Source organism: Xiphias gladius, chromosome 5, assembly GCF_016859285.1.
Source record: "Xiphias gladius isolate SHS-SW01 ecotype Sanya breed wild chromosome 5, ASM1685928v1, whole genome shotgun sequence".
In the NCBI taxonomy this organism is placed as follows: Eukaryota; Metazoa; Chordata; class Actinopteri; order Istiophoriformes; family Xiphiidae; genus Xiphias; species Xiphias gladius.
Genome location: NC_053404.1, coordinates 19,252,410 through 19,280,269, shown reverse-complemented (window position 1 = coordinate 19,280,269; position 27,860 = coordinate 19,252,410). Strand labels below are relative to the sequence as shown.

Below are 27,860 nucleotides of genomic sequence, written 5' to 3'. Positions count from 1 at the left end.
TGTAGGATGTTCTCTCTGACCAGACAGAGTGCATGTGTGTATGTTTCAATGAACTGTTTAAGTAAATAGTACTGTACTCAATGACTGGTCTTAGACAAACTGAAGCCTCTGCATTAGAGAACAGCGGATGGAGTTTGAACTGTGTACGTGACAGCTGCCTGAACTTTCTGCATTTAAGGGCCGTGATTTCAACCTCTTGTGTGTCAGTTTCTTGAAGCCTCCAGGCTGACAGACTGCACCCTATTCGGCCGAATAGTTAGACTCTGACTCTGTTTGCTGACTGTTGTTGGTTGTTCCTTTTAATTTGACTCAATACTCTGTAATAAATTCTTTAAATCTGAGTTGAGCTCAGTGTCATTAATGCATCTGTAATTTCTTGTTCCTCACCATAGAGCAAGAGGGTTTTTTCCTCAACATCCATCATCTGCCCCGACTACCTGTGAGGCAAAGTGCCCTCACTTCCGCCTCACAGGTGATGGGTTTTTTCTTCTGTGCTATGTTACGGAGACTTCCTACTAAACTGAGCTTAATGTTACCAGAAGCACTTAATGTTGGAGTAGCAACCCCCCAGTAAGTCCGAAGTTTAAAAAAGACAGATGGCCTCCGATTCAACACTCCCGCCCTTCTCTTTACAGGCCTCTGAAACTGATTGCCTGATAATAAAACCTGACATCCAGCAGACAAGACACTTACAAAAAGGGGAGGAAAACTGTAACAAGTGTCAGGCATTTGAGGTGAGGGAGAAATGTTCTAGATTAAGTGGATTGTTTTTAGCGTATCAGGATTTAGCCTACTGTAAATCTCTATATGCTGTAAATGAGACGGTATATCTCTGCACCAGACTTGATTTCTTTTTGTTTTTTTTTGTTTTTTTTAATTAAAATTGCGATTCCGGTTCGATCTCAGAAACCTCAGCCCACTTTTAGTAGAAGTAAATATACAGTTCCTGAGAGAATTTAATGAATTTTAAAGGTTGCTACCCGTTGGGGGTGGCAAAGGTGGCAAACTGTTTCAGTAACCAGAAATCCAAATAAATGGACAAAAAAAAGGAGCCCCATCACTGTCAAGTGGAAATGGGCTGTATTTTTGTCTTTCTTTTGACGAACTCGCTACATAACGGTGTCGGGAGGAATGTCCCCTGACAGCAGCACCGGTCAGTCTGCGCGAGGCCAGTGAAGTGTGGACGGTTTATCACTGATGCGACCCCCTATAACAGCATCACTCGCAGGCCCCGGCGGCTCTAATCTGTCTGAGCTGTCAGAGACAAGGTCTGAACACATCTTTATCTGCCCCCCCCCTTACCACACTGGCTCCTGCAGCTAGACCGGCGGGTGTTTGCCTGTGTGCGTGTTTGTTCTAGGCAGATTCCATTTGGCACCACGGCACAATGGGAAAACATACTGTAGTCATTTAGATGTGGGAGTAATGGTGCTCCTTTTTTCAGACAGTCTCTGTTGGAAGTTATTCATAGCGTGCACTTGTTTGTACACTCAAATAGTGAGAAATAGTTGTGTACAGAATGAAATAGAGCTTGAGAATTTAAAAAATCTAACTCACCTCTCCACACCTAAAGTGCGGGTATGAAAGTCGTATTGTCGGTTTCGGAAAGTTACAGAAATTGTTGGATGCAGCCCACATCATGTTTGAAGTTTTGGAAAAGTGTGGGGGAATGGGCCTTCAAAAGCTGTTCGACCACACAACAAGCACTTCTGTGGAAGCATTTTAGCCCCCAAGGGACAGGGTGAGGAGCTAGGACATCCTCATTGGGCTAAAATGAAAGGGAGAAGAAGAAGAAGAAGAAAAAAAAAGGTCCATTTGAGGGGATTCAGGCCTCTCATCATGGGTTCTTCTGGAGGCCTTGATGTAGGTATTCTGGACATGTGCAACATGTAGAGCCTGGGAAAGACTTTCACCAACCGAATTGTATTCAAAAACGTGGATTAAAGACAGCGTCTGACCAGAAAAGACGTATCATCGCTATTTTAGCATTAAAACATCGTAGGATTTTTGGAATATAAAATGCTTTTGACATTTACCAGTTAGATGTTTGTTACAGTGTGGATTAGTGGAGTTCGCTTTGAACAGGTTGAACTTATTTAACTAGAGAATGACAAAGATTTACGCACTTTAATGACAGTGAGAGGCTTGGTATTGGAGGCTTGGTAGCTGTTTGAATCTTTCCTTTGCTCCAGATAATTTATCTTGCTTACTGCACTTAAAGAGAGGACTTCTTGCTACAGGTCCTGAGGCGCACCCCCCCCCATTGGTTAAGGCCACACTTGCTTTAAAGGACAGGGAAAGTGAGAGAAACCACACCAGTGAGGAGGAGCAGCAGGGACAGGGGGGAGGAGGACTTAACCGGACTGTGTTAATTTGTATCTGGGGCTGTGATGTCTGAGGGGAGGGCTGGATCAGAAAGCGCTGGTCCGTAGATACGCAAGGAGTCAGGTTTCAGCTTTGCGAGGGCCCCTTGAGTCCCGACGCACTGAAGCTGCCTTTGTTTGACTGGAAACCAGAGAGAGAGAGAGAGAGAGAGAGCAACAGATAGGAGGAGGAGAGTGAGAGGATTTTAGTTTGGAGTAAGTGGGGAAGTGAGTCAGAGTGGGTTACATCTCTCTCTCTATCACACTCACACATGAACAGGGCAAGTTTAGCGTGGATCTAAGCTCACCATCACTGAAGATGTCTTCACGGTAAATGAAAGGCACAGTGTTTTCTCTGAAGAAGTTGTTTGAAGTGAACTTTTGGTCAGTTTAATCACTCCTCGGTTCTGTTTTGTGTGCAGCATTCCTCCCTGGTTCTTTGGATTATCTCTACTAGTCCTCCGGTTCTGTTGCCGTCACTCCTCTGCCTATCAGCTGCTGGACGGTATGTGCGCACTCTATCTGTTGATTGCTTGCTGCTGGGGGGGAAAAAAAAAAAAAAAAAAAAGTTTTGTTTTATTTTTCTCTGCTGAACTTTCTGCTGGCTCATGAGTTTTCATCTGCTGAAGGTGAATAATGAAACCGTTTCACTCCGGTCCTGGAGTGCAGTAAGTGTTGCACCATGATATTACTTTGAGAAGGATGCTTAAATATTACAACAAGACTAGTATGGTGTAATTGGGAGGGAGTGCATATGAATGTCGTAGTGATACTTTGGGACATTTTGGACTCAGTCAATGTTATAGTAATACAAATAGTGAGATTGCAGCTTACATAATATCCATAAATGCAAGCCAAGTTCATTATTAACTAAATATTGAGTGGCACAGACACACATTTTAAGTCCCTCTGGTTATTATCGTAATATCCCTTCAATAGTTTCCCTCTTTTTCACTGCAAATCATCTTGTCTCTTTTTTTTCAAATGCTTATGATGATTAAGATGCCTAATACAGAGAAGATCTTGGGAAAGTCTTGAGGGGATTTGAGCACACATTTGCAGTGGACACCTCCCTTTCTGATAAGATCATACATCCCGTGGGATGCTTAATGTTGGACTGGACCGGGTCCAAATTCACTGTAGATGCATAAGGCTGTTTATACTGGAAGTGTGGGGGGGGTGGAAAAATGGAGACCCCGAAACCCTTTGCAAACTTCTGCTTGCAGATTAGCGTCATGCATACAGCAGATACCTTGCTGGCTCCCGTGCTGTTGCATGATGGTTTCAATTATATCCTGACTGATATGTTTTTCAGGGTCCCTGCGTATTGCTCCGCCGTCTCTGCAGACTGTTTTCACAGCTTAAATCGAGATTCGTCTCCATGATTAATGGATCAATCAGGACGTTTCAACATGGTCCCAATTAGTCCTGAAAGAGCTGCAGATTTTTTTTTTTTTCTTTTTTTCCACCGCTGGAAACTGGAAACTGGCAAAACCGCACAACGTGCACAATGACTGACAGGCTCTGCAATCAGTAGCACCGTATGGTTAAGTCAGCGATGATGACGTAATGCAACTGATTTTTCTGAATGTGTGTGTTGGACGGTGCTTGTCAGACGGGAAGGTCATGGTCAATCATGTCCTACGACTTCATTTTATTAGTTTTCATCCTGGCCTTCAGACAGACGGGCCAATATACTACCGCTGCTCTCATCAGTTAGCTGGAATCCAGATCGGCATTTGCAGCTATGTGTGTGTACATGTTTGTGTGTTGTTGTCTTGACCTACGATCACCACAGGGACCCCCCCATGTCACAGAAGCTACATTGTCCGGGCGCAGTCACATAACTACGGCGGCCTTGAGCTAATGTGGGCCGCACGGAACCTGATTGTCAGTGTCTGACTTTTTGAATGAACCAACACTTTGGCTGCTGGTGGCATAAAAAAAAAAAAAAAAAAAAAAGAAAGTGTGATCCTGTGCCCTAATTATTATAAGAAGTGAAGTACGACCTTGTAGGAATGAATTTTGACTCCAAAGAAGTTGTAATGTAATGCGACTCAGCAGAACTAGACAATGGATGTGAGTGGAGTTGGGCTGCCGTCTGGCTCAAGTTTTTAAAGAGGGATTTCATGGCCCACTCTCCTCCCACTGTAGATCCTGCAGAGGCTGGCTGAGCTAGAGGCTCCACACTCAGGCTGTTTGTGTTTTTGCCATATTCATAATCATCGGCCATGATTCACTTTTTCAAGAGGAGGGAAAAAAAGAAGTGTGTGTGTGTGTGTGTGTGTGCGCTCGTAAGGCATGCTGGCTCACTTGCCAGAGAGAGAAGGCACTAGGGACAAATATTTCCAGGCTGCATGCTGTAAATATTCTTAAACAGAGCTGTCTCCTTGACAACATTCACATTTCTGTGCGCAATTTAAAATGAAGCTCATATAATCCGTTTCCTTGGTGTGAAATGGTCCGTGCCGCTTCTCTCAGCTGTGTCTGTTACTATTGTGTCCTGATGAAGTTTTGGAAGATGCGGCAGAACTAAGAGCTGGCAGGACAAGATCAATTCCATTGACTGGAACATCGATGTTCTCCTACGTTTAAAGTTTTGACGGAAAAAACCGAGAGCTTCTATTCAGCGGTCTTTGGTAACGGCCACCCATGCAGGGTTGGTCGTGGGTGGACGGACGCATTAGCTGGTAATTAATGAATGGATGAATGAAAAACTTAATAGGAACAAAGTAGAAGAAAAACAAGCAGAAGAATGGATGAGCAGATGAATGAGTTAATTGTCCAGTATATTTGTTAATGAATTAATGTGTACAAAGGAAGAAATACAGACTTTTGCTTACGAAAGAATAAATGACTTAATTAATAAATGAACAAAAGCATGGATGGATGAATCAGCAGACCTGTGACTGAGCAAATGAATGGCTGTATCAATATGATTAATGGATTAACGGTTAATTCATGGAGTACACGAATGAGTGAATGATGCAAGACCGGTGTCCTTTGCACGTGCAAAACAATGTAGAAATGAACAACAGCAGAACGGTTAGTGAATGAATGAATGAATGAATGGGCAGATGAAAGGATCAATGGCAGAATGGAGTAAATAAATGAGCAAGTCAACGTCATATACAAAGTGATGTCACGAGTAAATGAATGTAATGAGGCAATCGGTCATCATGTCAGCGAATGATCTGGTGAATAAATGAGTAAATGAGTAACACATTTTAAACAAGATGTTCGAAACTGCATAAACAAGCAAACAAAAAAACAATGATAAAACAGCTTTGGCTCAAGTTAAGAGTCCAGACATCGCTGCACTTCAGTACAGTCTTTGTTTTTGCTCCAGTCAAAGATTTCAGAGGACTCATAAAAAGCAAACCCTTGGGGAATTAGCTGCTTTAGAGCTTTCACTAATGAGCAACATGTTAACAATCACGGCATATTCAGACATCGTCAGCCTGGGGTGACTACGTGAATCGACAGCTACGCCTGCTGATGAATACTAAACCGATATGCCCCGTCGTGCACGCACATACACGCACGTGCGCCCGCCACGCGCCTGCATTCGCCTATATGCCACACGTGCAAACACGCGACCCACTGCTGTCGCTCTCCATCTGCCCTGCACGTGGTAATTTTTCAAAAACAATAACGTTTCTCATTATCTCAGCGGAATGACATGAATGCCCCGGACACAGTTGGCTATTAGGGGTAATGAATAAGATGGTGTGACTCTTAGTTAATGTGTTTACGATGATTACATTTTGGGTGATGGGGATAATGATGATGGTGATGATAATTACGACGAGGACAAGGGTGACGATGAGAAGGACGAAGACAATTATGCTGGAGTCCGTAGAGATCAGTAAAATCTGTGAAGGGTGTTGGTGAAAACTTGTCATCCCGCAAGCAAAGACACCCTTTGGGGAAAAAACCAAAATGGACGCACACGGCTTTATCTGACTTTAAAGTTAAACCACTTCTCTTCTCCTATCAAAAGCCAGACTTGTTTTCTTTTTATCTTTTTTTTCTGGCCTTGCGGGGCTGAACTCACTGCGGGAATCGCGATCCCCCTCGTCACGGATAACCCGGCCTCCCTAACTTTAAGATCCTCACATCCTTTAATTACTTCACTAACTTAATGATGAACTTTGGCTCAACTATAGAAGAGTCCTGACTAAGCATCTCTGTTGATTTACACTAGGTGGTGGAGCTGATCACAAAACCCTGACTCCTTCAGCTGTGGATCAAGAAAAACTATTGCAGTAGTCGGACTAATGAACCAAGAATAGCTCAAGTTATTATGAATCATCAAGTAATGATGCACTCAATTAATTGATGTATCATTAAGTGCTAAAGGTTCACTAAGCTTTCTTGATAGAGTGAATATTAATTTGACTACGGCTGCAGAATTTAGTGTTATTAAACAGTTTACAGATCATATTATAAATATAAAAGATCGTTTTGGTGTTTTTTATTTTTGCATTTTTGAGTCAGATCCAGAAATTCGGGTGTGGCCGCTGGTGTGGGTGTATATTTTCTTTCGAAAGTTAAAAACCTTTGTTTCCAAATTCTTTGAAACCACTACACGTCAGAGTGCTGGTTTCTGAGCGTGAAGGGGGTTTTATCTACTGTGTCTAAACAAAAGCTGTTGAGAAAACCGAGACATTTGTCCATTCTAAATCAGGGTAAAAATGGATTCACCCTTGAAGGAATAGCAGCAGTTACACCTGTAGACTGTAAGATGACAATGAGTTCAAGGAATGTGTAATGTGTGAATCCTTCTACATCCATTTGCTCTTGACTCTGACTTAATGAGGTCCTGGTTTGGCTTCAGTCTGATGTAGGTCATCTGGACCACAGCCCTGCACAGAGGTAACCCATCAGGTTTTGATTAAAAGTGTCATTTCAACTTGAGCACAGTACGATCCTCAGTCCTGTCCAACGATGATTTCATGAATGAGTAAAAATGCGCACAGCACTGGAGGATATCAAAGTCTAATGTCCAGTTTGTTTCCATCCGCCACGAGATGTAACACACAAGTGAGTCAACGGATATGCACTTTATCAATGCTTTTCCTTTTTTTTTTTTTTTGAAATGCATAATACTAGGCAGTAGACCTTAAAATGAACAACAATGAGCCCTGATGACTGGAGCTGTCACCAAATGAAGAAAAACCACCAAAGGATATAACTACTACTAAATGTTGTACATGTGAGTATAAACACACTTCTGCGAAGTCAAAGAAACATCTGGCCACTTTGCCTCGTCCAAGTGGGCCGTATGAGTTCGCACAGAATGAAAATTGCTTTCTCTGCTACATTATGAGGTAATTATATAAATAATGTTTACACTTGAGAGAGTGGGCATAGCAGATGCATACAAGCAATTATCTGTTGGCCTCAGGGATGAACTGATTAGATTTTTGTGGTTGGAGGTCACTGTGACCTCACAAAACATGTTTTTGGCCATAACTCAAGAATTCATATGCTTATTACTTGGCTGACTGGTGGAGGCATTCAACTGTGAGCGAGTAAATCTCTAACCAGTTGGTCAACAAAATGTAAAACACTACAGAGCTTGGGGGAAAAAAAAATCCTCCATTTTTATCCACCCTTGTCATATACAAATCACCCCGTCGTTTCCATTGCCGAAGAGAATAGGCATTTGCCTGGAGTATGCAGATATCTTGGTTATAAGGTCCTTAAAGGAAGAGTTTAATGTTTTGGGAAATGTACTCGTTGGGTTTCTTTGACAAGAGTCAGATGAGAAGATCGATTTCATTCATGTCTGCATAGTGAATATGAAACGTCCTCCAGCGGCCGGTTAGCTTAGCTTAGCGTAAGGACTGAGAAGCAGTGGGGCACAGTTAGGTCGGAACTGTCGAAAGGTAAAAAAGAGGGGAACAAAAAAATGCTCACTCATTAACACGTTATTTCTCAGCTGTAATAATCCGTTCAAAAGCTATGATTGTCAGAGGGTGCCCCCCCCCCCCGGTCTCCAGTCTTAATGCTAAGCTAACTATTTCTTTAAAACATATCACTCTGCCATTTGCAGAAATGAAGAATTTCCTTTCTGAACCTCATCCCTCTCATTTCACTGATTTTTGATTTGTTTTTTGTTTTGTTTGTTTGTTCGTTGCCCGGGCAGTGACACAAGGCCACCTTGTGGTTGTCTACTTTCATGTGTCAGCAGGCTCAAACTGATTCAAGATGTACTACAAGTTGTGTGCAACATGTGCAAGAAGTCTCTGCATCTCGGATTATTCCTGTTTACTTCAACCAACTGCCACATCTGGTCAACTATGACTTATGTTCATCTGGCTCCTAATTGTTTTCTTTCAATTATGATTATTGCGGTTTGTTTTTATGATTTTGATCACAGTGAGATTTATAGTCATTGATTTTGCCATGTGACCTTTTTTTTTTCTTTTTTTTAATTCTTTTTGATGAAGAGTCGATGATAAACTAATATAAAAAAAGTTTCAAAGGGAGACGGGAGACAATGTAAAATCAATACAAAGACCACTATTGGGTTTTATAAGTGACTATTCCACTGACATAACACTTTGAGGGAAGCTGTCTTCAATGGTTGTATCTGGAAATAATCTAAAACAAACACATAACCAAAAACATGTGCGTTATCCTAGGGGGTAGACAGGAATAGCTAAATTTGTCCCGGACAAAACGAGCCATTATTTTGAGTGGTGGGCACAGCGTGAGCACAGACACTGTCAGATGAGAGAGATGACTCTCTTCAAAAGTGTGAAACCAGGGGACAAACGCAGGATGTGTTAGGTATAGGAAGGATTCTGTGTGGGAGGCTAAACGTGTAACACGAGAGGTCACTTTGGCCATCGCCTTTTGGAGCTTTTTCGAATTTGTTGTGGTCTGTCCTCTTTGAGTAAAAACCTCACAAGCGGATTTGTTAGGACCTTGTTAACAGATTAGCGGAAAAATGTGAAAACTGTTTATCCTGAATTCATTTCATGAAAAGCAGTTTTAGTGGGGAAATTTTTATTGATGTATTGCAAACAAAGTTGAACTCCTGAGATAACTAATCTTGGTTTAACCTCATTATTTGTCCTTATCTGAACATCACTCATCACTCACTAAAAACTAAGCTTTGGCCATAAAGAGCTTTTATTCCAAATGCTGCCGTCCTGAACACTTCGTTTGATGTTGTCAACTGTTTTCTTTCCTCGGCCTTAATTTTAATCTTGGATAATGCAGATCAAATTTGTCTCATTTGATCTCATTTGTCATTATCCATAGGTTTGTTTTTATTGTATATACTTAAATTTGCCTTTCACATATGGATGGGTTATGATATATCGGGCCCCTGGGCCTGGATGCCTTAAAGCTCCCACTTCACCAACTTTGGCGTTTACGTCACTATGCAGTTGCATGCAGAGTTTTGCTAGGATTTTTTTCTTTTTTTTCCCCAGCATATATGGAGGCTCAATGTTTCATGGGGTATCAATACTGAGCCTAAACTGATCATCCTACATCTACACTTGAGGATATAGACACTCAGTTTGAAAGACTCATGTTTGCTTCTTTCTTGTAAATGAATGTTTTGAGTTACTCTTTCAGTGTTTGTGGACATTATTGCCCTTTCACTTCTCGATGAGAACTCTTAATAACAGTCACTTCACACAGAGGCTGGGGCCTACTGACCCCTTAGCCCCATAGGCCTGTACCTGGTAGTTCCGATTGGGTAAGAAATCCATACTTTTATGTCAAAGCACAAGAGAATATCCTTATTTTCTTTTTTTTTTTTTGTAATTCACTTACTGACTACTTTACCACTGGTTGCAGATATTTCACAAGCCTCGTGTTACTCCTGTAGTCTTTCACGACCATGTTGCGCATCCACACGTCACAGGTCACAGGTCGAGCTCCTTTGTAAGCTCAACTCCGCAGTGGGCATCGATTGGGTTTCTAATGGTGTCTTTACAAAGCACAGTTTAGGGGAGCAGGCCTGTGACTAGAGGAGAGAAGGTTCTAGACCAGCTGGACCAAAGTGGCAGGGAAAAGGGAGTACGAAACCCCTTCCATGCCCTCAACATCCCCTAATGAAGTGCCCTTGTCCCAAGCTCCTAACAGCCAGCTGCTCGTATAGGGCTGCTCAGTGGCCTCCAAATGTGACGCGGGATGAAAAAGTTCCTCTCTGTAGCTGAGGTTTGGAACATTACAGCACATAAACATGGTTACAGCTTTAAAGGGCATGGTTGTGACTGAACCACAGTACATCCTGTGTACTATGAGGACATTTGACTGAATAAAATGTGACACATGATATAACCTATGAGTCTTCCTGCATTCCTGCAGGAAACTGCAGGCTCATAGGTTGCTGTCAGGGGGGGGGGCTTAGAGACGCATCTAAACTGCAATTTACGATAATGTAAAGTGGTCTGAATTAGCATGTTTATTTTTCTGGGAGTGGCCTGCTTCCTGGCCTTTGCAAAACATGGAATCCCTAACAGTCTGGAAAGTGTCTGTCAGGGCGGAAAGATAGAGCAGAAACAAGCGGGTGTCTGTTCAGCTGTGCGGAGACCACAGAGGGAGAGGGCACGTCCTGTCATACAGCAACGGAGCATCTGAATTTTCTACTGAGGTCACGGAGTGCAGGGCTGCTGTGTGTGGCATTAAAACATGCTGGCATGGAAGGAATTCGGATTTCAGTGTCCCCAACTTACTTTAATGCTGGTTAAATTAGCATTCCGTTACGTAAACAAGTGATTGTTTTCCAAGATGTATGAGTGCGCAGCGATTTCTACTTGCATGTCTGTGTTTGCAGTGGAGGAGGGCTCTTCTAATGGCAGAGGAGTCGTCATTCTCCCTTTTCACCCTGAAATATCACCTCCACCCTCCTGCGCGCTCTGATCTCTGCTTGTTTGGTTGGCCTGTCGCCTCTAGAGCAGGATGTTAGCGTTGAAGATAAGGGTGTTTTGCTCCCTGTTAGGCTACCTGTTACTGGAGTGACACTCAATTTGAACCCAGGTTATCATTATTAGATGTTTAGCTAATCATGGTCAAACACTAGTAGGAGCCTTGTAGCCTCGCTTTCACGTGCCAGACCCCCCAGTCCTCTTTCTGTACGTTCAATACCCGTATGTGACAGCGGGACGTATCATGGCAAAACCACTGGCATTTACCTGACATGATGGCTTCCACTCTTCAGGGAAGGCTTTCAGCAGGATTTCTGAACCTGGCTGTGGGGATTTGCTCCCATTCAGCCACATGAGCGTGAGTGAGAGCACCACTGATGTGGAGCGATGAGGCCTGGCAGTGTGGCACAGTTCATCCCGAAGGCGCTAGATATGGGGTTAAGGTCGGGGCTTTCTGCAGGCCAGTAAAAGTTTTTCCACCCTTGGTACTTGAGAATATAATATTTTGGACAAGATTTAAGATATGGACGATTTGTCCACATACTTCTGGCCATATGTTTTAATAAAACTGTCTCAAAATAACATATCTGCACTCACGCTGAACGGCCCTCCACGGGGTTACACCAGTTCACGGCTCAGGCAGTGTTACTGGTATGTTGTCCCAACCTTGAACCTTTTTATGGCCCTGCTTTGTCTCCTGTCTAGCTCACAGACGAGTGCCGATCATCAGCAAACCGAAAAAACACAGACATCAAAGACGGTCTGTGTTTTGGGGACATCAAACTTCTCATCACTGACACATGAACTTTGTATCTATTTTGTTCATTTTGGCCTGTTTCCATAACTGGAACATGTTTACCCAGTCTGAGGACCAGCTGCTTTATTCCTATTTGAATTATCAAGCGCTCATTGTTCATTGTAATTGCAGAGGGGTGTGTGTGTGTGTGTGTGTGTGTGTGTGTGTGTTTCGTTGGCACAAGAAACACATCAATATGTAGATAGCTGGAAAGCGAGGGAACGACTGAGAGGCATAATCCGTGAAGAGTCATCTGATTCTCATTTGTTTCCCAGTGGAAGGTGGGGATCATTGGAGGTGCTGCTGGTGGTTTTGTGGTATGTGTGTGTCCTTGCGCGCTCAGCTGGTCTGCAGCTGCGCTGGTTCTGAGCACACTGTCGACTCACTTCCGGAAAATCACAGCACCAATCTAATTCAAGGTTTGGTCTCAATTTTCAATATTGTTTCAACACCACTGGCAAGTAAATATCAACAAACATCTATTTCTCCATCTCCCCTTAATTCTGTCCTTTTTTTTATTTATTTTTCCTTCTTGTCCTTCATCTGTCTCCCTCTTCATCATTGTCTGTCTCCCCCTATCTTAAAAAGTTGTCCATTCACCTTGTTTTTCTTATAACCACCGTCAGTTTGGAAAAAAGCCAAGTGCTGTTGATTGTGCCGTGAAATTCATGCAGGGAATATTTGAAGATCGGAGAGTCAATTTCCCACCTTGGTCTGCGGCTGGTGCTTTGCGCCTGCGAACATTTGCGGTCTGGTAAAGCTGGATCAAGTGAAGGCTGCTAATATAACTTCAAGTTTGCGTGGTCGCAGACATGAAGTCAAACATCTAGCGACTGGTGTCTTTACTGCTTGAAGCTTTGTTGGAAGTGGTGGGCTTGTAGTAGATTAGATTTGTTTCATATGGCTCTGGTTGATCTGTTGGAACATGAAATGTGTTTTTCTGGTATCCAGCATCTTAAAGTCATGATGTGTCCTAAGTTATTTTTCTGTGTAATTATACTTGTCAGTGGCATACAATTTATTATCAAAACAGCACATGGATTTCCAAATGGACTAATTATTTCTCCTATGTGGTCCCACAACAAACAAAATGTGTTAGAGAGAAAAAGATGTATTCTATCATAACAAAAAAAGATAACTGATACACAAGTGCGTCTTCTCATTGCAAACTGAAAGGAGTCATAAAAGGGACCTGTTGAAACTTTTACTAAATAGGAGAGTAAGTTGTTCATATTTGGAGGCTGGACAGTTTATAACAAAAACCAGGTCTGCGTACCAAATCTGACAAGCCAAACTGTGCAGCAGGAATTGGCCATGTTTATAATTTAAAAAATTGATTTGTTAAGTTTTGGACTATGCTCACATACTTTCTGTTGCTTGATGCTGAGTCAGGCAGTAAAACTGAGGCGAGATCATCTCACTGGCATTGTCTCAAACACTTGTTTTAGTGAGCGGAGCAAGTGTAACTCTGCCAATGCTTTGCCATCTGACAGAGGCAAGTATCTGATAGAAATTGTTGGCTAGAAAACAAATGTGCTAATAAACATCTTTTGAAAAATGTGGTTCCGACACTGATTCCGAGAAATGTTTAACTAAAGCTGTTATCTGTGGCTTAATTGGATGAACAATGCACTAACTGTCCCTGGAAATCCACTTCAAAAATGAATGCAATCATTTAGCGATACAAAACATTTTCAGAAAGAGAGTTCAGAAATAATCTTTAGTTTATGAAAGCCATTTCTGGTAAATAATGAATGAAAACATGACATTGAACAACCAGTCTCAAGTGTAAACTAAGGACTTCTGAAAACCTATTCTTGAAAAAAAGAATTAGCCATACAGAGATTTGGATTTCTACTTGCATTTCGAATATTATTCCAGGTGAGCTGAGCGAGCTCAGATCCTTTCTCCCTCTTCAGGCCTTGGTTGAACATTGCTGTCATCAGTCCATCCCTCAGGCAACACCTGACATCCCAGTCTGGTGCTCAGGCCCCTAAAGCTTTCAGCAGCCTCTTTTGACCGGAGTGAAGAGGAAAACAGATCGGTTTTCCAAAAAGCTTTCAAACTTGAGGAGAGATTCAACACCCATTTAGCCTCCGAAAACAGTCCTGATGTTTTCATTATCCTTCATCGGAAAGCTCTGGTTGGTGATGTTTAACTGTTTGGGCCTTTTTTTGGTCAACAAGAAACAAAAGTAAGATTACCACTTTAGACTACCCTTGTGTGGCACTCGAGCTTCGAACTTTTCAACAGCGTCAAAATCAGAAAAAACAGATCTGTTCTCCAACCTCACACAGACACTAGAGCAAAGGTTAGTTTTTATTTCAACCTCTATCAAAAAAAAACCCAAAAACATTTCCTTGCTGTTTCAGCAGCTCCTTTCAAAATCAGTCAACAAGCCCTGAGTCATGGCAACACTGTCAGACTATGGAATTTAGGCACAAAGGCCCAATTGCTATCAGAGTTCAGTTTTGTTCAAAAATAAGAGTTTCTGTCAGTAGTCAAGCTACTTTCACCAGGTTGGAATGACATAATCAGCTGAATTCTTCTGTTTATTTGACATAAGCGGTCAAGGTATGAAGTAATTAACCTTCCCAAAAACAGCTACTTACCTTGTGGTTTAGTGACCCCCTTAAAACCATAAAAGTTAAAGAAAAAAAAAAATTGAATGAAGCTTGGCAATATGAGGGAGGTGAAGTCAGTAGAATTAATGGAAAGTCGTGGAGGCTAGAGGCATGTATCTGTCAAGCAGAACCTGAAATTAACTGCACTTAAACGCTGAAAAGCTGGTAAATTTTGTCCGTGGTTTGTCTGGTAAATCTCTGCGGTCTCTCTACTACGGAGCTATGCAGTTTTTAACCTGTCGATTCTGTTATGTTGTTTTTTTTTTTTATATATCCATTGCAGCTGTACAATTTGCTATTTGGCATCCCTGATTTTTATAATTTGATAGTTTTCTGTTCAGATTTCCTCTCTCAGATATCGTGTAAAACACGTCTCCGGTCGACGTATGTACGAATCATGCCAAAATCTTGAACTTTTAGATTGGCCTGATAGTATATTGCATTAACGAAACTTTTTATAGATGTAGAGTCTTTTTCTAGATTAGATCGAAAACAAATAACACAATTTTCCAAAGTCCCCGCTCACAAGTCAGTTCCTAAATCAGCCCCCTGCTCCCAATAAAAAGCCATGTCTTTTTCAATTTAAACAGTGCACTGTATATACCCCCTCGTCAGCAAACTTTAACCGCTGAGTCAAATCCTGGCAACATGGCCACAGGGGGAAGAGAGCCAATTTAAGTTGATGTTGTGGCTGCCTGCGGAGTCTTCTGCCCATCTAGCAGGCAACCCTGGATTTGATACCTCCCCCATTGGCGGCGGACACAAAACGTGAACTCTGGCCGAATTTCCTCTCAGTAACCTAACTGTGAAACCTTTGGCAAGACCTCCAAAATTTGGCAGAAGTTTTATCTCTGTTTTGATATTTTCCATCTTGTGGAACACAGCAGAGCAAGACTTGTCATCTGATATGTTTCAGATTAACTGAGTACCTGTGGAGGGGGAGGGATCTTTGCCAGAGGTTGTGGCTGTTAGCCAGATACACTGGGAGGAAGCCGTTTTCTCTCGTTGGTTGTGGACTACCAGATCCTGAGCTGTATGTCAGTTTTCCTTGAAGATTTTATGGTCATTTTTAAGAAGAGAAACCCATTAAGAAAACACAGGATTTGTGGTTTAAAGAGACAAAATTTAGTTGTATTTAAAAACCCTGTTGACCCTACATGTTGGGTGCAGGTAAGGTTTCTTATAAAACTAGCAGGCTGCATCATTAACTCTGGAAAAACTTGTTGTTGCTTAGTGTTATATTGGCCAGCTGGAAATGTCAACACATATTTTAGCAGCAAACTCTGTAACAGTTTCCTTTCATTCATCCTTTTCCTCTTCTCACTCCTGAAGACATGCGTTTGATGGCAAGATTTTAAACCTGCCAAGTTCACCCCTGCCCCATCCTCTCTGTTTTCATACAAGATGAGGTGTGCTGAGTGGCTTCAAGGCCTTCCTGGGAAGTTTCCAACAGATGATGCAACATACATGTAATTGTCTGGAGCAAGTAATGTGTGACAGGCGGTACCATTATTATTACAAGCCTTGGCTTGTCTTGTAACCATGGAGGTCTCAAGTGGAGGACAACAGGCGGTTCCTCAGGGTTATGACTGAGGTCTTTCCTAGCTTATGATGGGAAAGGGTTGTGGTTTCGGAGACATGTGTCCTCCATGTTCGTTCAGCTGCAGCAGCAGACCACTACCACTTCAAAAGCTGTCTGGAAAATATGGTGCATTTATTATGCACCCAAAGAATATTTTGGACTCAGAGAAGAAACACTCTAAAGTACAGTGTTCAAATACTATAATACTCTATTGTGAGTTCTGATGAAGAGCCATTTCCAAATGACATTAGATACTAGCATTGATGGAACCAATGCAAAGTTCTTTTACAAAAACAAATTTGCTTCCATCCCATCACTCACTGCTACAAAGAGTTCTTGGAAAGATGTTGAGAGCAGCTGTAAGACAGTTAGACGTCATAATAGTTTTACTGGGACCAGCTTACATTTATGTAGGTGGTTACTATTTCATATTAGTTGATCGTGGTCCTACTGAGAGGCACATTGAAAGCCTATCACCTTTGCACAGCATGCAGGTTGTGAAAGAGTTGTAGAAGACCGGGGAGTAAAGGCCAGAGACAGACTTGTGTCATAGGAATGTCCACAACCAAGGCGTCCAAAGTGTCATGATGTTTTAGATGTCAAATTAGACGAAGAAAGGCCAAAAAAAAAAAAAAAAGTTTGTAACAGAATCAAGTTTGTTTGGTTTTTTTGTTTTGTTTTTTTTGTCTCTTGCAAGGTGTCTTAAAATAGGTTGACACACTACATAGAATTAATCTGTTTGGTCTAATGCTCATTAGCATTTCTGGTGTCCTTCTGGATTTGGACATTTTTGGGCTCATGTTGTGCAGTCAGTCCCTGGTTTAAGGTGTAAAATGTAGGAAACGGGTCAGGGAAGTCTGAAGTTCAGACAGTGACACTGGTAAGGATAGAGTAGTGAAGTATATATTTTTTTTTAAATAATAAAGATAAAATTGGTACAGAAGTTCCAATTTACATGTTACAGCGATTTAAAAAAAAAAAAAAATTAGCTAAATAGACCCTTATTCTTACAGACACACTTCTCAACAGTTTTATAGTTACCTCATCAGGGCCAGGTCTGACAGTAAGATGTTTACATCACATCCCAGAATAATCTGTATAATCAAGTAAAGGAAGCGTCTTGATTATTTCCTACTGCTCAGGACATGTGGCTGTTCATCCTAAACTTTCCCAACGGGTGTTTTCGTTTTCCAGCGTTTGTTAGAAATTGGTATGCGTTGCATTGTCACTACAAGGCAGAGAGCCTGGAACCAATCTAGTTTGAAAAATCATTTATATACACTAAATCTAGTAAATTGTTTCATGAAGGAGTTTGAATTAGAGCACAGATGCACCTGTGATTATTTTAAAACAGCTAACAGTAAAACAAACGAAAGAAAGTAATCGTTAATATCTCCAAATATAAAACACTAGCTTTTGCCATTTTCAGTTCATGATGAATCACAGCAGAAGGCTTGAAACTAGAACACTCTAAGAAAATCCTGATTGTCTGGATGCCTCCGTGCCAGCCAGAGCCATTGCCGGAGGGATTATGTTTTCAGGTTGTCCGCCCATCCATTCGTTCGTCCATCCATCCCCATTCCCATTAACGTGATATCTCTGGAACGCCTTGAGGGAATTTCTTAAAATTTGCCACAAGCATTCACTTGGGCTCAGGGATGAACTCATCTATACTTTGGTGGTCAAAGGTCAAGGTCACTGTGACATCAAAAAACAAGTTTTTGGCCATATTTCAGGTATTTATACATTGATTATGACAAAATACATTTAATTAGTTTCCTTCAAAGCCTTTACCACACGTATAATGAGTCTGGACAGATACACACACAACCGCGGGGTGGTTATTCTAGTTAGATAAACTTTGTGTGTATAGAGGTCGAGGTTGTCAAGCTGTCAGTTATCTCTTGGATGAGGAAACGAACCCCAAGTCAGATGCTGAGGATCAAAGAGCCCGTCAGGGTGCCAGCAGGTACTTGTTGAGGATTTTTATGGAGGCTAACAGCTATGTGCAATCTCCTCTGTTGTAGGATGACTGTTAGCAGGGACAGAGGTCAGCCTCTAAATCTGGATAGCTTTACACCCATGCAGTATGTAGTGTGTAACTCACACACATACACGCACACACATGTTCCAGGCCCATGTACATCTTTAGACCAGCTGAACTAAGTAACACTTGGCTTCTGAAATAAGTTACCTCAACAGTGGCTCTGTAAATCAAACTGCTCATTCTGGAGAGCGCCGAGACTGTTAATTATTAGAGAGGTCTCTGCGTAAAATTTCCTCTGGGAAATTACAGAGAGCATTTCTCCTTATTTTCTGAACTTTTGCTGACAGTGAATCAAGCCAAAAAATCGAGTCCAGGCCCTACGGAATAACTGATACTGTAGCTTCATGTTCATTATTTTTTCTAGTTTTCCCATGCTTTGTTTTAAAATTGACCCGCTTCATATTAAGTCACCTCAGACACACCTGAGGTTGACTGACTGCAACCATAGTCTAGCCATTGGTGCTTCTGTCAGTGGCTGCAGCGCTCACTTGGTTTCTGATGCTGCATATTAAAATTCACTGCATGGCCACGGTCTCCTTTACCGTCTCCCTTTGCTGTACAACTTAAAATAAAGAAGAGACAGCACTCAAACGGGAAGCCTCACTGGCTTCTATCAATGTCTGCCATTCAAAAATTTATGCTTAACAGGATGAAGTGCCAGGTGTTAGAGCCAGTAATAAAGGAAGGATTTACTCCTTTTTGTTTCATCTCTGCTCTAAAAGTTTCAAAGTGTTGAAGTGAAGACCTCAAAGTTTTTCATTTTCTCTATAGTTTTTCCATCTGTTGGGCAAACACTGATGGCATCACTTCAAAATCTGTCATCAAGCTAAACAAACAAAAAAACAAAAAAAAAGCTTTCATTGACAAGTTGATGTAATGGAGATGTTCTCTTTGCAGTTTTATAGACATACTGAGAATGTGGCAAATAAAAACACGTTGGAAACTACAAGCCTCGACTGTAAAAACAGAACTGATGTTTCCTTCGTGCAGAGCAGATGGAGCAGAAATATCACATTGCGTTGGGACTCCTAAGGAGCTGGACGGTTACAGTGCACATTGTAAGTAACAGCACTGTAGGGATCTTGGTTTATGAAGCTGAGAAACTAACACATGGCTGTTTGTGGTCTTTTTGTGTGTCTTCTTTAAACTGAAATCACAATTTGTGACTTTCTTCACATGGAGTAAAGACCAGCGGCATAGAGGAACATGGTATAAGCAACATAACTGTGTGTCTCCCCTTCAGTACCTGATAAGGATTTTTTACAAGGTGAATGAGAGCTTGCAGATGAAGTGTTTACCCGTTTAGAGTGCTTGTTATTGCCTTTAAGGGCTGTCTTTCTTATCTTGCTCTCTGTATTTACTCTGTCTGTCTCTTAATCTGCCATTTGCTTTGTCTTCTTCCTTCTTGTTCTTCCTTCTCATGTCCACTTTTTATCTTATTTCATGTCGAATACAGCCCAAGTTCAACATACTCTGTGCTGTCCAAATTCTGCACTTTAGACCAATTTGTATACTCTTCTGAGTTTGCCCGGACAACTAGTATAGAGAACCACCCCATCTCTCGACAAGAAAAATTCAACCACTTCCTAAAGATGTTATGAAACAAATGCTTGTAGACTTCAAAATGAGTGCTCCTAAAAAAGCTTGGCTTTTGTTTTGGCCACACCACTTCATGCACTTCACAGACAAGAGGAATTCTAAGTCAAAATAACAAGCCAATGGGCTTGACCTGGTTTTGACCTGACAAATGATGCTAACAGCTGCTGAGTGTTCTCCGTTGTTGTTAGGACACTGGGGTCTAGGATTGGGGTCATTTCCTCCGTGGGGTGAACCTGGACTGCATTTTGACCCAATTTAGCCACTGATTGACCAGTGAATTTTTAGACCGTTGAGGGGGAAGAGGACTCTGTTCTGTGATTTGCTCAGACGTCTTTTGAAGCAGAATGTTTACACTGGAAGTCTGCACCATTTTGACAATGTATCCGGTGATAAGGAGTAATTGCGCTGGTGTTTGTTCGCTGTACTTTTCAGCAGATCACTTGGCATTCAAGCGGCATAATAAGAACACTGCACTATCAGAAAGAAATGGTAGAGAGAGCTCCACCCAGGTGGAAGTAGCTAACAGTTCTTTATTTATTCCAAGAACTCATTGGCCTTGTTGGAAGAAATGCAAAACACTTTTTTTCCCTCAGTCCACAAGGTTTTTTTTCCTGAAAAGACCTACCTGTGTTTACTACAGCCATTGAAAAGTATGTTGTCACGTAGCAAAAATATAGGCTGAATTAATGGTATAGCCTAACATCACATTCAATTGGCTCATCGCATAAACAGTTCCTGACCAGGCCGCAGAGAGCACAAAGTGAAACTCTTCCATCAGAAGCTGTCGGGTCGAGAATTACCAAAACTGAATCGGAAGTAGTTAGACTAAGCAGAGGTTCAAATCACGAGGGATTTATAACCTAAATTGGGTTTATAGTAATCCACAAGAACATTGGTGAGGTATGACATTGATGTCGGCGGCTGAGACCTGGCTCACAATTGGCGGTCCAGTTCATTCCAAAGATGTTGAATGGACTTGAGGTCAGGGCTCTTAGCAGGTGTCAACAACTTGTGCATCATGTTCCTCTACACCGAGCTAGGAAAAGCATTTCTTTATGGACCTCACTTTGTGCACCTGGGCATTATCATGTTGAAACAAGAGCGGGCCTTTCCCGAAGTTTTGCTACAAATTTGGAAACGCACTATTGTCTTCATACTGCCTTCTTTCGCCCTTATCTGCATGACAACTGGAATTTTTTATGAGCACTACTTACTGAGAGTGACTCCCCTGTGGTCTATGAATAGAGTGAATCTATCTACTGAATAAACATCATTTTGAGCTTGAAATGAGCACATTGCACCCCGGTCATCCAGGGCATTCTCATCTGGGTCAGCCGCGCAGGTCAAGACTCTTCAAACAGGGACAGCCACCCGGCGCCGCCGAAGCTGCCATACTCAAGTAAATGAATGGGCCGGACTGCAAGTGGATTGGCTGAGGGCCCGCTCTTCAAACTGTAGCGAACAACTAACACTGCAGAGCCACAGCAGATGGTAACACTCAAGCCTGCCCCCCCCCAACAGCTCCTCCACCCTCCCTCTGTAGGAACAGTTTGGACAAGCTACATGAGTATCTTCTATGTGATGAATACAAACATGCCAAACCTTTGCCTGACTGCGAAGCTTTGGCAACCATCACTGGAAAAGAAGGAAAGGGGATCTAAAGGGATTTCTTCCCTGGCTTGAGGAGCTGATATAGATGAAAATGAAAAGGTCACAGGGCGCTGTTCAGTCACAGATGTTGATCCTTCAGTTGCACCTTTTGTACATTTGCTACAGTTATAGTTTTTCTTGTGCTTTCACGTCTGCCTTTTTTTCATTTTCTTGTCTTTTCCTGAGTCTTTCTTCCTCACTCAACTCCTTTTTATTCTTTTTTTTTTTTTTTTTTCTCCTCTGGCAGGAGCCATGACGAACCGTGGCCATGTTAAAAGGTCCCATTTGTTTTGTTGATTAAGTGGGAAAGAAGCTTTGCACCTTCCTCTCTTCTAATAGGTGATTGATCACTTCTGTCTTTCTCCTCCACATTACCACCTCTCCTCGCTTTCATTCCCTTCTGTTCTCTCTTGCAACCGTATTGCTCATTCATCAAATAAATCTCAGTTGAGACAGAGGCTTTGCACCCTCTCTCCACAAGCTCTACATTGATGGCTGGACGTTGTGGCGGCAAGCTGCCAAAAACGGGCAGTGTTTTTTGTTAGCTATCCCCTCATTCCTCTGACACCTTGGTCAGAGTGCAGTTTCTACAGCTGGTTAAACACAGCTTGGGGTAAGCCAAAACAACGTGCCGTTTACACGGAGCCCCATGACATCTGACCCCTGTGGACATCCGCTTTTACCACCAGCCTCCAGTTGCTTTAATTAACTTGAAGGCAGAAAACTTGAAGGGAAAATGTCTTTCAGAAAGTTTTAAACACTATAAGGCAACACATTATACATTAACAGATCCAAATGGTAATGAGAGGTAAAAAAAAATTGAACTTAAGGACCTGGAAAACAAAGGTTCAACTTTTTGTATGCCTCTCTGAAGCTTTTCCCCTTGAGCTGAGCTATAGCTTTTACTGTCATTCAAAGTCCTTTTGTGTTTTCTTTTTTCTCAAGAATCACTTAAAGTACCACTGCAATCAACTCAGGGTCAGGAAGATGACCAGCTTCTGTTGTATTTGGTCCTCTTGCTATTTATAAAAATGTGATTTCGATTTTTGGTTTATTTTTTGAACCGTTTTTTTTAATGCCGCTTTAAAATCTCATTCCAACTATTGAAGAGATTTTTTTGTATTTGAGGTCTTCTTGAATAAACAAATTTCAAATATGGCATGATGACTTTTAGAGAACATTTGATTTCCCACAGTTACTCTTGGCTTGTCTAATCAGAAAAATGTGTTTAACTCTACAGATTGGTACTTAAAATGAGACAAGGACATGGTGGACCTATAGTGCTACAGATGTTTGTCTTTAGCTGTATACCTGAGTGTGCATTTTTCAGTGAAGTTTCAACTCATACTGTTTTTATGTGTTTTTTTTAAATGGCAAAAACACACCTGAAAGATTTATGTGACCCCGATATTCTGCTGAAAAGTGAGCTGAGGGGCTTTAAGTGAAAAATTAAGAAATACGGCAAATATTCCACTTTACAAAGGTGATACTGTTCTCTCGATGACGCTGCCAAGCTAGTGCCCCATATTGAGATGGAAGATAAGAATTCTGAAGGAGCAGGGAGCTGGCAGCAGTGTGAGTGTATAATGTTTGTGTGTGTTTCTGGTTAGACAGACGAGAAGAATACTTGGCTCCACTGACTTAACCGACTAAACTATTCAGCCTTTGGCTCTCTGCAGCCTTAAACCAGCCAGCTTGTACGGGTATGGAGAAAAAAGACCCTTATCAGTGACCCCAGTCATGGCCAGTGTTGGCTTATATGGGCACACTCCAGGGCTTTGAATGGCTGGTGCAGACTCGCACCAAAACAACCTTTAATCTGCAGGGATGGTTTGAATTCCTATATTACTGAGCCAAATAGATTCCTTAGCATCCGTTGTGGCCCAATGTAACATTTGAGTAGAAAGAAAAGATTCCTTGAGTGTAACATGACATGGGAAGACTATGAAAAGTATTTAAAGTAGGTTAAAAATCATGGACATAAATCTTGACAATAAAAGCTTATTCTGTCCTGACCTGAAATGACCCCTCTCCTCCTGGATGCTACAATTACACTGTTGTCATTAGGAAGTCATTATATGCTCCTCTTCCACGGTCTGCTAGAGTCACACTGAGACCCTTAACCCCTTGTGATACCTACAGCAGTGCTACGATTAAACCTCCAGTGTAGCGTCAGCCACTCATTACTGGCAGACTTCTGTTTTTCCAAGACATATTAAGAATTGGACAAGGGTGGAAGATGTTTGTGATGTCAAATTACAGCTATTTTGGGGACACAGAACAAAAGATTAATACTAATATCCTATATTGCACTTAAAAGGCGTATATATTTGTTTTTTTATTCAGATCCAGTACATACTATGTAATGTGACCATATGCCATTTGACTAAACTTCACGCCGTCTAGAGTTTGCATTTGCACAAAATTCAGACTGACCCTTTTACAAAAGAGAGTTGATTAAAAGCAGATTCACACCAAAAGTCAGTATATTTCAGCAAGTGCTTTCAACTGTAGACGTTTTCATGGATTAAGGGGACATTAGTCTGTAAGACCACCGGCCGAGAAGAAGCTGGTCCACCTCATTGAGAAACAGTCAACCCTGCTCCCCGAGACGAATGTTGGATGAAACGCAAGAATGCACTCCGCTTACCACTCAGCCCCTTTTACCCCAGCCCAGACCTCACTCTACCTGTCACACATAAGGCTCCCGTTGTGTACGCATGTGTTTAGTACAGTGTGAGAGAGCTATAGAAAGAGACCCTTTTAAAGCTAAATTAAGAGAAGATTTCTATCTAGTAATGTGCTCATTGTTGCAGCTCCAGTCTTGCATGGCCTCTGTTGGCTGTGTTAAATAAAAGAAATAAAATTTTGGTATAGGCTTTAGCCACTGGCAGAAGATCCCCTAAGCACACAAATACTCAAGAATTGAGCCTTGAGGGGAAAATAAAAAGCACTCTATCCAGATAAACCTGGAATCTCTAAATCATGGAAAAACCTCTAAATCCACCCTCAACAGCCATCAGGAAGAAGACAAACCCAATTAGGTGACTAATGATTCTTTAATCCTGCTGAGGCACAGCAGAGCACTTTCTTTGGCTATGAGATTACTCAACAGTTGGAGCTACTGTCACAATATTGCATCTACACTAAAAATATTGACAATACTTCTATGAAACAGCCACTTTGGACACTGCAGGTACTGACTTTGGTCCACTGGAGTCTAATATGCGTATTCCTATATAGCTTCAAAAGCAGTTTACCAGTAAAGAAAACATGCAGAAAAAATTGGACTTCAGTGATACTTTATCTGCATGTTGATTTATAAATTCAATCCATATATATTCTGCCACTTATCTGGGCCCAGTCGCAGTGGCAGACACTTCATCAAAGTACCCCAGAGGTTGTGCTCCCCTGTTATTGTCTTTCTGCTCTTCCTGAAGGATCCAAAGGTGTTTTCAGGCCAGAGTCCCTCCAGTTTGCTTTGAGTCTACCATAAGGGGCTCTGTTCCAAGTTGGCGGTGTCCAGTTTAAATTATAGGAAAGCCAGCAGGCGCAATTCTGATCGGATGCCTGAGAGCTTCATCTTCAGGAGCAGATTTCTTACCACCACGATTACACCTGCGTCACTGCTAGCACTGCACCTGTTGTAGTCACTTGTGAAAAAGAGCTTGAGATACTTAAACTCCATTGCTTTTGGTGCCAACCTCTTCCCAACAATGGGTAATTCAGTTTTAAGTAAGAGTTGTATTCTTACTGAACCCAACGACTTCATCCAATGGACATTTGAGGTCACAGTCCAACAAAGCCAACAGAACCACATCATCAGCAAAAGGTAGACTGAGGTCACCATTCTCAGCTGCGCCTACAATTCTGACCATGGAAATCCCAAAGAAAAAAGTCAGGTGCAAATGAATCAATGATGAGACCCATAATCTGTGCAATAACAAAACCCATCTCCTCACATCTGGGTTTCTGCCTGGTGGTTTCAGTACTGCAGCTGGCATCAATAAGGATGGGACAGTGTGTACTACCTCGTTATGTTGCAGTGGGTACAGAGTCATTTCTTTGAAGCAGAAATTGGCAGATTGGAGCTTTCACTTGCTCAGCAACAACAGAAAGAGCTGCCATTTTGGGGCCACAATTGCAATGTGGTGTTTCCATCTATTTTTAAGGCAGCATCTGACAAATGTGAAACAAATTCGTAAGAGTTGGTAGAAATCAGTCCTTTTGCAGAAGGTTGACTTTCAAGAGTACGTCTGTCATTGCAATCTTTTAACACAGGCTAGTTAAGCATAGTACTGTCATTGTCCCCAGACATATGAAACTATTACAGTAGTAAGAAACTAAATATTTGGGTGGCCCTTTAAGTAAGCTAACCTGATAACCTTTAGACCTACAAAATATATGTTCAAAATTGTTTTCATACTATAAAGAAGCATTGCTTCCAGTTTTGAATATACTAACCAGAGATTTGTTTACTCAGTCTGCAACCAAAGCCACTTAACATTAGCTCTCCATCCAGCTTATCATTTCCTCCCTGCGGGATCATGCATTATTTAAACTGGTTTGGCTACTGTGGAATTTCCCCGAAAACATCTAATGTTTAGGACTCGTTTCCCTTTACCCGGCAAGCTAATTGCATTTTCATTTATTTATTTTTTTCCCACCCTGGGAACTAATGGCTCATGCCTGAATAATCAGAGCACAATGCTAAAGTGGCCCTCTTCCTCCATGGAGACCAGAGCTCTATACAGGGGTTAACTGGGGACATGGACAGAGTTTTGGTTGAGTCAGTCTTGGCACTAGACTTTGTACAGCAGCGCAACTGAGGCAAGAGCATAATGGGTCATGGAAATAGAATTCTGCAGATAGAATTTGGATGTGATTGGTGATGTAGTTGGTAAAGGCAAATAAATGCAGACAGCATTTTCTTTTCTTCTGCAGTCAGAAACGAATGCACACTGCTGTTTTCTTTTTTTCTTTGTTTTTGGTCCTCAACTGCTGCATCAGCTGTTTACATGTGTATATAACGAACGACTGAGAATGAATGCGGAGCACACCTATTCAGCATCGACACTGATAAATCTGGAATGCAACAAGGGAAACGGGCTCTTGTGAAACTTATTTTTAAACAGAATTCCGTCATTTCAAATGTTCCCCATGTCATGACCTCATAAGTGTGAGCAGGAAATACCCCCCAAAAGTCTCTCAGGCCTTTCCGGTGGAGACTAATTGTCAAATGGAGCGTGTTGATAGCTTAAAAACAGAAGTTGGAGATTTATCCAAATACGAATTAAAATAGCTGTAAAAGTATGCTTGGCTCTGTTCCAGCAGCGAGGATGGCAAGGTTTGAAACGGCTTATTCAGAATCCCATAACCCATCTAGGTCATCTTGCCAGCAGAAATTTAAATTGCTGTAAAAGCAGTTTCCATTTTATGGGATAATCAGCTGTGCTGTGTTTTGCTGATGTACTGTTGTAGGCCTATTAGAACATGAACTCATGTTGGCTTGATTGTGGAAAATGTCCTTCTACTTTATGAGAAATGCTGGGGCCAACAGTCTGTACTCGGTGTCGTGACTGAAACAAACATATTTAATATTTTACATTTTCAATATATGTTACGACCTTTTGTACAGATTGAACTCTTTTGCAAGGGTTTTTGAGAGGTCACAGCAAACTTGCATCAAAGGAAGCTACCGTCTCTCAACATTAACTGAGCTTCATGACCAACCTGACATTTCAGGATTTACCAAACAGAACAGGCTCCTTTTTATACCTCTGCTGCACATTAAAGCTGCACTCGGTAACTTCCCACTTTGGACACCCCAAAAGGCAGCTCCAGATATTTATTTGCATTTCCGGGCATATGAAGGAGTCGATTGTAACTGTGCTTTCTAAGGACTGTATAGGTGTATCTAGGGTGAATTTACACTCCTTTTACAGCCCTAGTTTGTGATTTAGGCTTGAAGTCCAAAACCAAATTTAAAAAAAAAAAAAAAAATGCAGACAGCTTTGGTTTTATTTGCAAACATTTTGAGACAACTACGCTGCCAACAGTTCAGAGACTTTCTTTTAGTAGAAAGTAGCTCCAATGAAAACAGTTAAATGAATAATGCTAATTTTCTGGGATTTAAAAAAAAAAAAAATCACAAACAAAATTATATTCAGTTTTGTTGTACTGGGGTTGAGAAAAACCAATAAAACCAAAGCTATCTGCATGGCTGGGTTCCACCAGAAAGACACAGGAAAATCATTTTTTTCATTATTTGGGTGAACCCACCCTTGTAAGCAGTAGGAAAT

At 41.6% G+C, this 27,860-nt stretch overlaps 1 protein-coding gene across 6 annotated transcripts in view; it reads left to right on the top strand.

Moving 5' to 3' along the window:
• The first annotated feature begins 2,440 nt into the window (after nt 1-2,440).
• The window catches only part of LOC120789729 (collagen alpha-1(XVIII) chain-like), a 57,814-nt gene continuing 32,394 nt past the window's right edge, over nt 2,441-27,860 (top strand). For 2 of the 6 annotated variants that reach the window (XM_040126674.1, XM_040126675.1), the window contains exons 1-2: nt 2,441-2,693; nt 2,786-2,868. In XM_040126674.1, coding sequence (XP_039982608.1) covers nt 2,683-2,693; nt 2,786-2,868 — 94 coding nt within the window. In that variant the 5' untranslated portion in view covers nt 2,441-2,682. The remainder of the gene's footprint in view (nt 2,694-2,785; nt 2,869-27,860) is intronic. The other 4 variants (XM_040126673.1, XM_040126672.1, XM_040126677.1 and 1 more) reach the window with 2 other exon arrangements.